The sequence below is a fragment of the Molothrus ater genome, chromosome 2 (genome assembly GCF_012460135.2).
Source record: "Molothrus ater isolate BHLD 08-10-18 breed brown headed cowbird chromosome 2, BPBGC_Mater_1.1, whole genome shotgun sequence".
In the NCBI taxonomy this organism is placed as follows: Eukaryota; Metazoa; Chordata; class Aves; order Passeriformes; family Icteridae; genus Molothrus; species Molothrus ater.
This window is the reverse complement of record NC_050479.2, coordinates 87,134,225-87,150,657: the sequence shown is the minus strand read 5'-3', so window position 1 is coordinate 87,150,657 and position 16,433 is coordinate 87,134,225. Positions and strand designations below refer to the sequence as shown.

Sequence of the window (16,433 nt, the reverse complement as noted above, 5' to 3'; positions counted from 1 at the left end):
GGTCAATACTACAGGATCCTGTACTTTAATATCTCCAGAAAAAAATTAACCAAACAATTAAAAAAAAAATAAAGCTTAAGTCTCCTTTGGTTCCAACCCAGCTATTCTTTGCTGAGTAGAGGAGCTCTTTTTGGGTGGGGGCAAGGACCAGACCCCTCTGTCTGAAGGACAAGCCCACACGGCAGCCAGCAGTACATCCCTGCGGGATCCTTCCAAGCTGAGATGCCCAATGTCAACGCTCTTTGTTCACACCGTGGGCTCTTGAGGACAGGATTCAGGCAATAAGTTTCAGAAGCTTCTAGGTGACATGTCACCTGCTCCCAACAGCCCTCCCATGCTTGTTAGCTCCACATGCCCAGCAGTGAGGCACTGCTTCAAACTTGGGAGCAGACACTGGAGCACAGGCTTTAACCAGCAGCCTTCAAACTGGTCACATTGATTGGTGCTGGGGAGCTGTGACAGCAAGAGGAGGAGGAACAGCCATTGTGTGGGAAGTGATCACAGGGCATCTAAATCCTGCTCCAGGTCAAGAGAGGCTGTGAAAATCAGCCACAAATGCAGAATCATGCTTCTAAAAACAGAGCTCTGTCAGCTTTCTTTGTGGCTAGCCCAACTGCACGAGCTGCACACCTACCTGGAGGCGTATTTAAAACCACTTCCCTAGCTTGCAAGAGAAAGTGATGTCCAGATATTGTGGCAATTCAGGTTGGAGTGGCAGGGGTGATAAATCTGGGTATGGGACAAGTGCCAATGAAGTGTGGGCCGACTCTAGTGTAAGGGAAAAGGAAGAATAAGCTGAATTACAAACAGTTGATGGCATATGTTGTGCTTGGCTCACACAGCCAGGGGAAAGTGCCAATGCAGGAGCACTGCAAAGGCTGAGTTTATGAGACAGAGCAGGCTCTGGCCTGTGTAGGAGGGAGCAGTGTCTCCAGCCACTGGGGCTGGGGCTGTACCCACTACAGCAGTCCGAGACCAGGACACCACAGCTTCAGCCAGGAAGGGGAGTAGAGTGTTGTGCAATAATCTGCATTGTGTGGTTTAGTCCTGAAGATCTATGGGGCACTCTCAGAGGCAGCTTAATGGGTAATTTGGCCCACGGCCACTTTTGTTCTAGAAATACCATCTAAATGCAGACTTGACTGCTTGCACATGAAGATTGCACTGCTTGCACTTGCATTGCTTAGAGTCCCCCACATCTTAGTGCTTCATCTTTTCAACCAAAATACAATGTACAGTCAATGCCTGATGAAACTATGAAAAAGTCAGAAAATCAATGAAAGGGAAAATTTCCTAATCTTTTTGACCTAGATGTGTAATTTTTAATGTGGTCTCTCAGTTATTCCCATTATTGAGTTAAATGGTTGTAGTGAACAAGTTCTTCTCTTCTTATGTGATATTTATTACAGTTTTTCTCTTATTTCAGTCATCTTGCAATTTTATTTGCAGATGTTAATTCTCCACCAGAAAGTCATGGCATGTGCATAGTAAAAAGATGTGTCCTCAGCACAGATTTCACGGGCTGGGAGGAGTTATCCCTGTGTTCAGCAGCTAACAATTGTCAGGAAAATCTAGCACAGCTATCCATGGTAAAAAAAATGCTGGAGAAAATGTTATGTTTCTCTAGGAAAAAAAAAGCATTCTCAGGAACTTCCGTGAGCTGTGATTCATGAGTGAGAGGAGGGTGACAGCAGAGGACTAGGCTAGCAGGGAGTAAAAGGTTCCAAATGATAGATTTTATATGGAATCAAGTATCCCCACAAATCTGGAGGAAAAACAGCAAGAGACAAATAAACCCAAACACATGAGAGTTGCCAAGAATAACAGGAAATAAATTTTCTTTTAATATGGATTATATAGACTCTAGCATTAAAAAAGTGTTCTCCTGGACAGGAGCACCTCTTCCTGTCCCTGCTGAAAGCAAGCAACAGAAAGGCTTCTAACCACTTCCCAACCTGTATGAAAGTTAAATTTCTATATGCTGTACAGTAGCTAGGTTACCCAGTTATGTATCTATAGTGATGAATATTCACCTCTAAATACAGAGAACAGACTTGACCCAGTCCAATTTCCAAGATCCATCTCCATCCTACCTTCCTCCACACAGGCAATTTTCACAGGTATCCCTGTGGCATGGAAGCCAGTGGCTGCCAGTGGCTTGAATGTCTTTGAGATCAAGCTCTCAGTACCCTCCTTTCTACAGAAATGTGCACCCTCTCAGTACAAAGAAATCCCTACTTCATTCCTAGTCTCATGAGCCTGGAGTACTCAAGAGGAGCATCACCCTCTGAGTAGCAGTGCAGTGTTCCTATATGTAGGATAAAATTCTAGTCACTGCATGATTTGGAATTCTTTCTCCTGTACACTGGATGAATATAGAGAGATTTGGCCCATCGAAGGCTAATTTTGACCTCACATGGACACTGTCTGCACAGGGTGTCTTCCCCCACACAGAGGATGTGACCAGCTTCTTGCTGCATACAGCAGAAATGCAGGTCCTGGCAAGATGGTCCTACACTAATTGTTTTTGCTCTTTTTCTCAAACATCTGCCTCTGTGCAGCAAACTGTCCCCAGTACTGTGTGACCCTGGCTCTGTGCAACAGGGCAGTGCTCCTGCAAGACTGAAGGGTTCAGCAGATGATGTGAGGGGACTGAATGCCAAATCTAGCAAACTGGTTTTCAGTTACTTGGGAACAACACAAAGATCCTAGAGACAGGGTCTTGCTGATGCTCTGGTGCCCCACAGAATCATGCCACTAAGAGTCACATGGTGACTATTGGTGACAATAGTGATTAATAAAATTCAGACTGCTCTTCCCTACTTACCCTACCTGGTCTCATCACAAAAACTGCCCATATACCTGGAAATGTTCTCCATATATCTAGAAAACAAAGTCCTCGAGCAGACCAGACATCCAATGCTGCCACAGTGAATTCTTCTGCCCAGGCTGGCCTGTATAAGCACTTATACCTGCAGATATGTTTACCTTCCCCATCAGCACCTGGCCCTGTGCAGGTCAGCACAGTTAGAGATTCTGCAGAAAAATCCCAGGTTTATCTGCTGCCAGATAAACAGCAATCCCAGATAATGATTCTGCTCCCACACCCAATTCCAATTTGCAACTCCTTCCTGCTTTGTGCAGGAGCTTCCAAGTCAGGAGGTAGGAACTCAACTGGAGATTGAAAGCAGGTACAGCAACTGGAGAGTGTGGAGGTAGCCAGACCAAGACAAGGCACCAAGACAGATAATTCATTGCAAGGTCTCAGAAATGTCACACAGGTTCTTCATGGGCTTTCTTGGGCTTAGAAGTGGAGTGAGCTGTAATTACTGCTCCCTGAAACTTGCCTGGAATGGGCATCAAGAGATGGCTTCAGTGGGAAGGGAGGGACAAGAACAGGGGAGGAGAGGGGAGGGGAGGAGAGGAGAGGAGAGGAGAGGAGAGGAGAGGAGAGGAGAGGAGAGGAGAGGAGAGGAGAGGAGAGGAGAGGAGAGGAGAGGAGAGGAGAGGAGAGGAGAGGAGAGGAGAGGAGAGGAGATGCAGCACTCTGATCCAACCTAATATTTTTGAGAAAAATATAATGCCATACTAAATCCAGATTTTTTCCTTTTGGTAGGAGATGTGTGTGAGGGAGGCAATGGGCTTGAGGCAAAAACTTCCCAGAGGTAGTTATAAATGATCTGTGGCCACCCAGGGAGGGGTGCCTTGGGTTCAGGACAGCTCGTCTCCCAGTTCTGTCACTTCCCTGAGGCCAGCAGACACAAGGAGGAGAATGTGTTATCACACAACAAACTCAGTGGCTCGGGAGAATCAGAGAGGCTCAGGCTGACCAACCACATCTGAGCTCATGCTGATGCCAGGCAAGAAATCTAGGGCAGGAGTCCTAGGGCATGAAGGTGAGATGAGATGCAGCTTAAGGCATCTGTACCATTGGGAGGACTTCATCCTGTCCCCATTTCTGGCTCTCTTCAGGGGCAAAGCAAGAGAAGGTGCAGCACATTTATAAGGACCTCTGGGAAATGAGCAGCTCACAGCCTGCCAGGCAGAGTGTGAGAGAAAAGAGGGGAGAGTCCCCTGTCCTCAGTAATAGATTATGAAGATGACAACAGCTACCATGACAGATTGGCAGAGAGGGTACTCTGTGCCCTGCAGCACCTGAAGAAGAGGATGTAGAAGAAGGCATAGAAGCAAGGAAATAATGGGGGAATCACAAGAAGAGGATGTAGAAGAAGGCATAGAAGCAAGGAAATAATGGGGGAATCACAAGCAAGAAGCACTTGTCTTGGACTGTAGGTAGTGGATGATGCCTTCTCTTCTCTCTCTTCCTTTTCCTCTGCCACTGTTGGCAGCTCACAGAGCATCAGGCCTGCGCTGCTGCTCCAGGAGCTGTCTGCAGGGGAGAGGCAGGGGCTGCCCAGACCGGCGGAGGCGTCGAGGAGGAAGGCCAGCCAGCTGGCGACAGATCTCATCTGAAGACAAGCACACACACACACAGGTTGACAGATAATCAAAGCTTCCTTCAAATTATTCTCCAGCAGAATAGTTAGAGGCACATCCTTCACTGCATCTACAGAGGCTGTTGAAACTGCTCAATCCCCATATACATGAGGCAAGTAAGAGCAAGTCCTTAGGCTTTTATGAATTTCCTTCTGGCTTTATGCATATACATTACATGTTAAAACCACTTGTATTTTGCTGCAACAAAGATTGCATAAAACATCTAGACTGGATCCTGCTTCTATTCATGAACAGAAATACTGAGATTTACTCTTTAACCTCAAAAGAGTACAACTTTGAGTAAGGGTGTGTCTGGGACTACTAGACCATGATTAAGATCGAGGAATAGAGAGCTATCATATTTTTAGTACCACAATATCTACTTCCCAGTTTTTTTATCATGGCATGTGTATTATGTCCAAGACTGCATTGCATCAGAGCTCTTTCAAAGTCTAGGGAAGATACTGCATGTGGGTCAGGGTGTAAGCCAACTAGTTAGCTTTGAGACTCTATCAGATGGCTGCAGCTATCCTTCTAGCTAGCCTGTGATACCACTCACCTTGCATGACCTCGTTCTCCTTGCAGATAATGCGAGTGCACACCTCCTTGTTTATTACGTACATGCGACGCACACTGCGGCATCACCGGGATCAGCAAAGGAAGGCACAGGGACACAAAGAAACAAAAAAGGGGAACAGGGAATAGACGTGTATATTCACTAGTGAGCAGGCAAATCCTATTTTTTTTGTTTCTTAGCCGAAAATAAGGCTGCTCAATAGCAAAGTAATCTTTGTAAAGACTTAATGAAATCTTAGAATCATAGGAAGGCTTGAGTTGGAAGGGACATTGAAAATCACCTAGGTCCAAACTCACTTCCTTGGGCAGGAATGTCACCCACTGGATCAGGTTGCTCAAGGCCCCACATTGGACCTTGCCTTGAACACTCCCAAAGATGGGCATTGACAACTTCCCTGGGCAATCTGTGCCAGTGGTGCCTCACCACCCTCTGAGTAAAGGACTTCTTCCTGACAACAAATCTAAATCTTTCTTCTTTCAGTTTAAAACCATTGCCCCTTGTCTTATCACTCTTTGTCCATGTAAAATGTTGCTCTCCCTCTGTTTAATAAGCTCCCTTTAGGTACTGCAGGCTGCAATGGGTTCTCCCTGGAGCCTTCTCTTCTCCAAGCTGAATAATCCCAGCTCTCTCAGCCTGTCTGTAGGAGAGGTGCTCCATACCTCTGATCATTTTCATGGCCCTATAAATATGGATTAAATATGGATTACAATATAGGGCACATTACAGCTCCTTAGTGCTGCACAGACTGTACTCATTGTGCTGTTTTAAATAATTAGCCTAAAATGTTGCTCTGGGGATAGGATTCATCCCACCAATAGGTTCCCAGAGAAAACCTCTAGTCTTCAAATGAACCAGACCTACCATTTCTGTGCAGTTTCGAGTGCTTTTCTTAGGGACTGCTGGTTTCTTACCTTGTAACACAGAGGTAGCTGATACACTGCTTTACTGGCTTGTGAACAGAGTACAGGCGTGTGCAGGGGAACTTTTCCTCACGGCAGTCTGAGAACACACACACAAACACGGAGGTGCAACCCAGCATCATGGCCAGGTGCACTCATTCAGGCACAGATATAACCTCATCACTAGGGACAGCCCTCCAGGCTTCTAGGGAAGGACCCCAGCCTCTCTTGTCACTCTCATGTGAGAGATGGGGCTGGTTTAAAGAAGAGGAAAATAGTGCAGACATTTCTGATCCCCTTGCTCCACAAGACAAAAGGAAGGGAAAATTGAGTGAAATGCAAACCAAGCCCACTGGACACCCAGAATACAGAAGGCACATGTTGTAAAGGGGACAGACACATATAAACAAAATGTAAATTTTAGTTGCATATTTAAGACATGGGTTTCTAAAAGATGTGCAATTATCACATTTCAGGACACAAATCTAGTTCCTAGTTTTCCAGACAATCAACCCTGTAACTAACTACAATGGATTTTCTACTACTATTCTTCTACTACTGCCCACTACAATGGATTTCTTGCATGTCATTCTAAAATGCCAGGTCTTGGCCACTGACACTGACACGATATTGACCCATTGTATCTGGTCTGCTGATCTGCCAGCTCCTCCCTTCCCAGGCACATCCAGGAGAAGGCTTCAGCTTCCACTACCATCATTCTCCAGTACTGCTAACTCAAGGAACAATTTAAAGCAATTTTCCAGGAGACAGAGCTGTGTGCCCAGCCAGAACGTCTCTGGAGAGCTAACAGGGTGGGTAAAAGTGGGTCTGGGAGAAGATGCAGGCAGCAAACTTAAAACACACCTGATGAAGCCGTTGTCGCTTCGCTGTCAGACTGAACTGGAAGACAGAGGGTAGCAAAGTTAGTTAGTTACCATGATTCCTTCCTAGAAAGCAGCTTAATCAAAACAAATATCTGGAAAACTCTTTCAAGAGCCTTCCATTGTAACTTCTAATGTGGAAAAAGATTTCATTGTTACTGACATGAAACCATAAAGTACAAATCCAATGTGAGTCTAGTGCCAGCTATGAAGTCAACAATGCTAAATATTTACTTAATCTTTCCCATAAAGCGTTACCACCGCTGTTGAAAATTACAGTGTATGGACATTCTGACTTAAAAGGCCAGGTAAATTTCTTTAGCTGCTGTAATTACTCTTTATGGAGTAAAGAGGTGAAGGACTTTGTGACAGCCCTTCATAAGGAACAGTGACACACAGCTTTAAGAAACAGCATCCCAATACCACTGGCTCTTTAATGTCCATGACAAGGGGTCAAAAAGAGGCAGGTTTGTTACTCCCTCTGATAAAGTAGCCCCTCTGTACCACAGCAAACCAGTACATTTTATAATTTACCCAGTAACAAACTGGAAAGGAATTCAGAGAACTGACTGCCAGGGGCAAGTTCTTATGAGCAATTACAGAGGACTTCTGCTTCTGCTCAGATGCCATAGTGGTAGCCAGAAGCATAGACAAAACATGTGTGTTAAAGAGAATGAATCTTTTGAGTGTGGGGCTTAGGGGCAGTCAGAGAAGGCAGGATTCCAGGTGTGTAAGGGACTGTGTGAGGAGAGGGAGGAGGGTCCACAACATGTGGCTGCAAACTGAGAATAAACTCACCAGGAGGAAGAGGCACAGGTGGTGTGGCAGCTGCACCTGGAAAAAGAGATGTTCTGGAAGATCTTAATTTGAGCTTAGTCTCCTCCTGCCAGTGTTCTGCTGATGGCTTACCAGTCCTGACTAGTAGCCATCTCACATCTGGTTTATAGACAACGCTGACCGTGATGTTGTTATTATCTGATTTGTCAGAGTACCTGCAGGCTTTCCCTGCCAATATGCTGGGTGTGCTAGAGCTGATAGGATGCTGCAGAGCAAAGATGGGTCCCAATGGCACATCCTTTGTGAAGGGTTTTGCTTGATCCCTCAATGGTAAGCATTTTGAAGCCCCAGTTTGCTGTAAAGGCTTCACTTTTACTCTTTTAACCTTTAGATGTAGGTTAGTCACCACCAGTTTGGTCTGGACACTCAGTCCTATCTACCTTCCTACAGACTGTCAGGCCTCATATGCTGAACACAGCTGTTTTCACCTCCCATCCCAACCACAAAGATCATACATCTTGTAGATACAATATTGTGCTTCCACTTTCCTCTTCCAGTGTTGTCTTGAAGGATGGACAAAAGACTCTTCAACTAATTAAAGTTGAAAAGAAGGATATTTATTACATATGGAATAATTTCTAAAGGCATGTGCAAGGAGGAGTCGCAGACTCCTGTCCTCTATTTACCTAAGAAAGATTTTATATATTCACGTGATTTCTATGGAAGCCTAATACATAAGCATTACCTGCCCATTTCATATTATAATTAGCTGAATATCTATTATGGCCAGGCAATTGTATCCTCTTAATTTGGTCAGTGGAATTTTTAAATAAGGGAGTGGGTGTATAGGAGGAAGAAAGCCACCTTCCTCATGGTGAACTCTTCACCTCTGTCCAGTTGGCAGGCCTTTTTCACCTGCTGGTCATGGTCCAAGCCTCTCTTGTTCTATTATTCTTGGAGGTCAGTTATTTTTATGGTTTCTGCCCTTTTACAGTACTCTGTTATCTCTGTCACTCCTAGCTTTACTTCTGCATATCTTTGTCACACTTTAACTAGGGTACATGATTCTTGCTAGCCACATTTCTAACTTAACTCTTTAACTTATTTAAGATCTTAACCAAAATATGCAGTCTTTTACTATCTTGATTATATTCCTAGCTGGCCCTTCCACTCATCTGCAGTTTTCAATTATCCTGATTACATTTCCAGCTGGCCTCTTGACTCAGTCTCATGGCAGTCTGACCCACAACAAGTACTGCAGCCAGCTCATGAGCAGTCAGGGCAGAGGACAAACTGTGGAGCTGATGCTCTAGAGAACAAGACACCACTCTCAGATGAGTTCCCATACAGTCAGAGCACACTCCCCACAAACAGCCATACATAGCTGCCTCTCTCTGACCCATAGCATCGACCACATGTGTTCTCCCTCCCCCTGCCCTGCCGGGTCTTCACCCATCTCAGAGGAATGTGTTTGAAACACTGCTCCAGCAGAGAGAGAAACCATCCCCAAGGCCAGTGGTGACAGATTTGAACTCAGAGTGGGGTTGGAAAAAAGTGGGGAGGCTCCTTCTTGAGCCTCTCTTTTCCTCCATTGCCCATTGTTGGAACTGCCTACACTCCCATCAGCTCTGTGTCCATCTCCTGGGGCCATCTCCACTCTCTGAGGACACACACTGTGTGCTCTAAGTGCTTATCTTCCAAGTCCTCCATCTACCCTTCTCTTCACAGACATTTTGCTGCCCCCCTGTGACACAGCTGCAGACACGGTGGGGCAGACAGTACCGAAAGAACAGAATTTCCACTTCCCCACTCCAACAATGCTCAGGGTTTGCTCTACTACTTTCAGGGGATTTTTGGCACCTCTGTCTCCTGAGAACTGAAGGACATCTGCTACCAGTCAGCAGACACACACACACAGCCTGTGTCCCCGTTTGAACCTGTCCAATTTCTCACCCTCATCATTTAGTCTGTTTGTTCCTGCCACCTTCTCTGGAAGCCAAGGATATGTGAGCTTTAAATTTCATGGCTTCCTGCAGTGGAAACCTCTTCAGGGAGCCCTGGTACATAAAGTGAGATTGGCATTTCCTTGGAGAACAGACCATTAAGTTACCCTAAATTCATCTCCCTGCGTGGAGCACAAAAAGGACTCCCAGACAGCCATAAGTGCTGGAAGAATGCTGCCATGCATCAGAAGTGGGATGAGGAGTTTCTGGACATAATGGGTAATTTCTGTGGCTGTCTAGGCAGCAGTGGTGAAAAGGGAAAAAGAAGCATGAAGATGCCAAGAGATTGGAGCTTACCAGAGCTGTCAGGGGTAACTCCACCTGGAAAAGAGAATGTCCTTGAAAAAGCTTTTCTTTACTTTATGGTCCCTTACACAGCCAGCCAGAGCCAGCTTGAATTACCTCTCCTGCCAGGCTCATGAGACAGTGGGATCCAACCCAGCAAATACATAATCAAACACAGTACCCCCAACCTGTCTGTATCTACTCCCCTTTCTTGTGGCCTGGGACTGGATTTCTTAGTGCACATGTTGTATCAACCCTGAGTGTATTTTGGAGGCATATCTTGACTTCTCAGATATGGCTGCTGTTGGCTTCTGAAATGAAGGTGCTGAGGGGTCTTGCAGCACTAGGGACAGACAGCTAAGGGCACCCATGGCAGAGAAGGAGGGAGGCAACCCCAAAACCTAGCCTTGACTGCAGAAATTCTTCAGTGGATGAGTTTCTTTGAAAAGCAATTGATGGCAAAGCTGAGGTAATGGTAGAGAGGTAAAGCATGAAGGAAAGGATGCTTGGAGGACATGTTTTGACCTGGCTTCTGAATAGTTTTCTGGGAAACTGCAGATATTACATATCATAGGATCATAGCTGGGAGATGGCTGCAGGCTTAGCCAGGGGCTTCAGGTTTGAAGAAAAGAAGCTGGGTGCTGAAGCATGATGTAAATGTACATTCATTTTATCTTACCATGTGGCAAAAATGGATTAAGGTCCAGAGGGATAAATCAATTCACCCCCAACAACACAGTCAGTAAGAAAATCAGTCAATATCCTTTCCCAACGGCCTCACTACTAAAGCACCATGACATTTGTGCACCATTCTCCTTAGGATTTTTCTGAGCAGCAGTAGACTTCCCCAAGTATCTCGTGGTTGAAGATGTACCAGCTTTTGTGGATCTCCTACAACCCTTGACTGTGAACATAACTTTGTACCCTTCAGCTAAGTGTTCAGGACCCCTGCACTAGAGAATTATTTGTAAAGAGCATGTAACACTTAGCAGGTTGTCTTGGAGAGCTTGTTTAATCTTCACTGAAAGGTAAGCTCACAATGTCAGAGGCAAAGAAACACAGAACAGTATTTTCTAATAAACAGGCTGTAACTCCACAGGACAACTGGGTCACATGAGGAATCTTCAGCACATTAACATGCCTGTAATACTTACCAGTAGCAGTTTCTGGTTCTTGCCCATTGACCATCCATGGAAACCAGTCTGCAAGAGAAGAAGAGCGGGGCGTGACAAAAGACAGATTTTTATAGTCTGCAGGCTTTGTGAAATTTTCATGTTTATCTATCCAGGAGACACCACTGCCCTCTGCTGAAGGGAGCAATGCTCTCTACTCAGCCTCAGCCTCACTGCCAGCTGCATTTGCAGTTTAAAGGCTTGTGGATACAGCAGGTCCTGATCCTATCCCTGCTGCTTCCACCACGGGCAATGGCTAGGCACAGGGACAAGTTAGTAAATACCTCTGGATCTGCTACCAGACCTTGCCCTTCTGAAACCTCTTTTGATGCATTTTGAAAAAAAAGATCGATGTGGCCTCCCTGCTCTGGAGGCTGAGCAAAATACCTATCTCTATTTTAAAAAAGATGAAACTGAGTAATGGAAATTATTCACTTGGGGGGCACGGATTGAGTCATTGGTACAGTAAAAAGCAGACTGCAGGTTTTGTAGCTCCTTAGCCAAATCATCCAGCCTGGGTATGGAGCACAGAGCAGATAATCTTTTCTCTCTCAGCCTCTGGGTGAACTGGAGAAGAGGAATGATGAAGGCTTGGCTGTGCATACTACATGGAAGGAACTGAAGCTGGGCTAGACTGTTTGTTTGTTTAAATATAAAGGGTGACAGAGCAGCTTCCTTAGAGCAGCCAGGAATAGGAAAATATTTCCTGCTAGCCACAGACGAGGGAAACGTCTGCATAACTGGGGTGGGATGAAGGAAGGAGTTGGCAGGAAAAAGCCAGTGATCTGGGGCACTGCAGGAATGTGTGCATGACCAGCCCAAAAATCAGTACATCCCGCTACGTCCTGCAACCTCAGCCTGCAGCTTTCTGCTCTTGAGGGGAGCACTTTGTGGGTAAAACTATCAGGTCTTGAGTTTTTGTCATAGTTCTTCCACATTCCAAGGGCAGTTACTTGCAGGCCACAGAGGGTCTCTTGGGACCCCTACATAATCCTGCTCTACAGCATTACAGGAGTTGCTGGACACTGATATTCTGTTCCCCACCCAGCTGCCAGCTGTTGGTGATTAACCCAGGGAGGGCCAGACATGCATAATAACTTAAGTACACAATCTAATATAGCCCAAAACTTCCCCTGTTCTGGCTAATCTCTTAATTGTAAGAAGTGGGGAAGAAAATGGTGTTGAGCACATTCTCCTTTGTTACTGATGCAAAAGGAAGGATGAAAATCCTGAAACCATTGCAGAAGCCAGCAGAGCTGGATTTGAAGAGATGTGTAGAAAAGACAGGGTGGCTCCTCCCCCTTTTCTAACTTTGAAAAGTCAGCTATTACGAATCTTGTTTTCCCCTAGGGGTTGAATAGAAAACCAGTCCAATTCTAAAACAAAAGGACATAAGTGAAGTGAAATCTCTGCATACCAGACAAGGACACAAAAACGTTGATTTTCTTATCCCACCTTCAATCACTTCAATTTATAATTACTATGGTACCAAATAAACAAGCCTTATAAACAACTGGACTTTCTTATCCAAGCTGCAGTAAATTCATCCTTGAGATCTAGAACTACAACCTTAACCCACCAAATCTGTAGCTTAGCCAAAATCAAAAGAAACAATGAGAGACCAGATGGTGATTCCTGTTATTTTCCAAGTTAAAACAAACGAACTCAAAGAGAAGTGCTAAAACAAAATACTCAAAAGTAAGAAATATTCCTTTCAGGCTTCCTTCATGTACAATAAAAACCACTGCCTTTTTTTTCCTGTTTCAAATCATAGCCCACCTATAAGTTCATCTCTTGGATGCCTCATCTCCCTGCTTCACAGTCATAAACATGACATTGTTTACGGAGCACCTTTAAAGGAAAAAGTGCTATTTGGAGCAGAATCAGGTTTCAGCATGAGGGGAGGATCAAAGAGGGTATTAGAATAACCTAGTTTGAAAATGATACATACAGTCTTTCCTGGACAAAGCTTTGCCCATTCACTGAAATTAATCTTTCACTATCTGTCCTGAGTCTTCTGACTATAATGTCTGATGCTACCCTCTTGTTTTATTCCTTTTTGTTGTTGTTGTTGTTGTTGTGCTATTAAAAAAAAAAACAACAACTGATCTGAATTTTTGCTAAAGTATCTCCAAGCAAACAAAGTAATGGAGACACAAAACAGAATAACAACAACCACCACCACCAAAAGCAGAAAATGGTCTGAACTACAGAGGTGAGGCTTCTCAAAACAGCTGTACAAATACTACAAAACCTCCAGCAGTTGAGTGGCTTGGAATGAGGTCAATCCAGCAGGAACTGCTAGTGACAGCAAACATGTCACAACTGTGACAGAACAAATTTTGCAGAGCACTAGGAAATGCCCTGCAGATCATGCATACCCAGGTGGTAAAGCAGTAAGCACAAAGCACACCTAACTCTCTTTCTCAGTTCGATCTGGATGTTTTGCTTACTATAACATACCTAGAGTAGAAGCTGTGGACCTTTGTCTCTTGTGACTCCCAGTACTTTCTGGAGAGTGTCACAGATGGGAAACTGTTTCCAGTTCCTAATTTTCTCCTTGCAATCTTACATCCACCTTGCCTTTCCTGTTCAGTCCTTCTCCCTTCTCCACCCCTCTATATATCTTTGCCTTTGTTCTTAGATCATTGAACATTATTCTGTGTAGGAAACTCCGTGGGGTCCAGATGGGGAAGAAATCCTTCCCCTGGGCATAAGGACTCACCAGCTGGGGACAAGAAGAGTGTTAAGACACAAAACAGTATACAGGTTCCAGAGGTCTTCATCCCTGTGGAGTGGAGGAGAGAACAGAGGAATGCTAAGAGAGGAACCAGTATACGCTTCCCTACACCTCAGAAACTTTGCTGCTTGTACCCATTTTCTTCTCAAGACCATTTGGTCTTCCCAGCCTCCCTCCTGTCTCCCTCCTCATGTGGCCAGTATCCCAGTTATTTCTGAAACATTCTGGACTGAACTTATAACACCACCTGCTTTGCTCCTCTTTTCCACCTCCTTTCTCCAGTCCCCATCTCTTTTCACATTTGGATGGCTAAGCCCTGCTCCACACACACCCTCAGCATGCAACGGAAAGTTTCCCCCACGTTCTCTCCCTCCATTCTCTTCTGCTTTTCAGTTATTTCGAGGAGCACTGAAAGAAAAGACAGGGTCCCCATCACTTACTGCAGCCCTCAGCTTCCACTCCCTTCAGCAGCAGACGCTCTGATTTTCCCCTTCGGCGCCCCCCCACTTTGGCTATTGGGTAAATCACATGCAGCCACACCCAGAACACGTTCTCCTTTTGGTTGTCTTCAAAATACAATTTCTGGGAAAAGAGAAAAAAAAAGAAAAAACCCCAAGAAGCCAGCGAGATGGAGGGATATGGTATCATCATGCATGTGGAATGAGGGGGGGAGCGAGGAGCAGCAGCCCACACCCTCATTCCAGAGTTTATTGTCCTCCGAAGGGGCTCCTCCCATTCCCCCAGGATAGCCCAGCACCAGGGATGGATTCCTGGGTCTGCGTTGCACACTGGTGTCCCGTTTCGTCCTGCCCTTCTACGCAGCCTGGCTTCTCCTCAGGCCGCTACCCCTAGCCACGTTTCCCGTCTCAGCTGCCGGCAGTCCCCACCCCAGTGCTCCGGTCCCCTTCCCCGTTTCCCTGGCTGCCTGTGGCACAGGGACATGCGGAGCCCGCATCCCGTTCTCCCGCAGGACGCGCCCGGGTGCTGCCCGCGCCTCCCCGCGCCTCCCCGCGCCGCGGCACCGAGCGGGGCCGGTGGCGGGGCCGGGGCCGGGGCAGGCGGGCTCGGGCTGGCAGGGGGGCACCGGCGGGCAGCGACAGTGGTGACATCACCCCGCTGCCTCGCTAGCGCTTCCCGGCGGGATGGAGGGACTGGGCTTCCCACTGGACCGGGCTCGGGGCGGGCAGGGAGCCCAAGGAACGGGAGCAGGTATCGGCCACGGGGCCCGTCCTGCAGCGCCGCTGCCGTTCTGGCCTGAGAAAGGCAGGCAAAAAAAAAAAAAAAAAAAAAAAAAAAAAATTGGGAAAATGAGAGAGACACAAACGGAGAAGGAAGACGATGAATGAGACCTGACCTTCACTGCCATCCTCCTGACTCCCCTGTGCCTCCAAGCATTGTGCGTTTTATGACTGACGGAGGTGCAAGCCCCACAAGTCCCACTGGAATTGCCAGTCTCCCCTAACTCTTTTCCAACAGCCCCTGGATCTGACCTCCTTCTGTTGCTTTCACTGCCTTCTTTTCCCTTTACTGCTTCTGTAACAACTCTGCTGGGTTTGAGGAGGCACTGAGTGAGCTTCAAGACACAATCTCAGTCCTGGAGCCAAGGAGAAGACTAGGAAATGCCCCCAATTCCCTACCTCATACAGCAATGAAAGATAGAAACCTTGTAAGGGAAAGCTGTGTCTCCTAAGGCTCGTCCTGGTAGCTTGGTAACCCCCTTTTTTCAACTAATTGCAAGCTGAAAATAAAATCCTACAATGCCTTATACACAGTTACTGAGGAAATGCTCGCTATGTCCTCCTCGCCATGCCAGACCCATGTTGCCCACACCTGACATAACTGAAGCCACCACTTCTTACCTGAGAGTGGCTGAACACTGTTTTTGGCAGTGCTTAAGAGGAAAACGACTGTTCCTTCTTATTTGTGGCCTTCCCAAGACTCCTGGAGGATGCACGAGTGGTGGACCATACCAGAAGAGGTGCAGAGGGGCTGGGGAAAGCTAAGAATTTCCCTGCTCACCAGGGCAGCCCTCTGAACCCAAACACCATTCCTCTCTTTCGTTGGAGCAAGACACCACCATTCCAACTTTCAGGTACCAGCTAAAACAGTCCATTGGAAATGCTCAAGAGGTCATTAAACAAACAGAAGGGTATGATGGAAGTTAGACCCACACACCAGTTTGAGGAATCCTCTCAGATCCTTGGCTTTTTCTGGAAGTCCACATAGCAGTATGTTTGGACAATTTTCCACACACCTTGGTTTGACTTTCGTTTTTCTCTGTGCCTCTGTGCTGTCATTTGAGCTGTTACTGCTTAAGAGGCTAACTAAAACATCCTGAAGGCCTGGTGAGTTTTCAACACATTTATTTGGGAATTTTCATTGATGCCAAATGTTTTCATCTACCAATGTGTTGATGTGCCACCATCTCCCACAGAGCACAGGATCCACAGCCAGTACTGGATCAGGATTCTGCTGATTGCTTTTGAGCTTTAAATTTTTCTCTCAGACTGGAAGACATTCTCCCTCAGCTGCTTGGTGGGGGTAGATCCCTTGTGCTAGCAGAACCCCTCAGTTTGGAGAGCTTGGTGCGGATGGGGGCGAT

General features: G+C 46.2%; 1 protein-coding gene across 1 annotated transcript; it reads right to left on the bottom strand.

Moving 5' to 3' along the window:
* Positions 1-1,821: 1,821 nt before the first annotated feature.
* MFAP5 (microfibril associated protein 5) lies at positions 1,822-14,718 on the bottom strand. Its single transcript, XM_036385555.2, has 9 exons — positions 14,272-14,718; positions 13,817-13,879; positions 11,074-11,121; positions 9,932-9,955; positions 7,653-7,688; positions 6,838-6,873; positions 5,986-6,073; positions 5,057-5,130; positions 1,822-4,469 (listed from the first exon to the last, which is right to left on the bottom strand). Exons 1-9 carry the CDS (start codon positions 14,528-14,530, stop codon positions 4,351-4,353), a joined length of 747 nt encoding a protein of 248 aa, XP_036241448.1. The 5' UTR covers positions 14,531-14,718; the 3' UTR covers positions 1,822-4,350.
* Between the last annotated feature and the right edge of the window lie 1,715 nt (positions 14,719-16,433).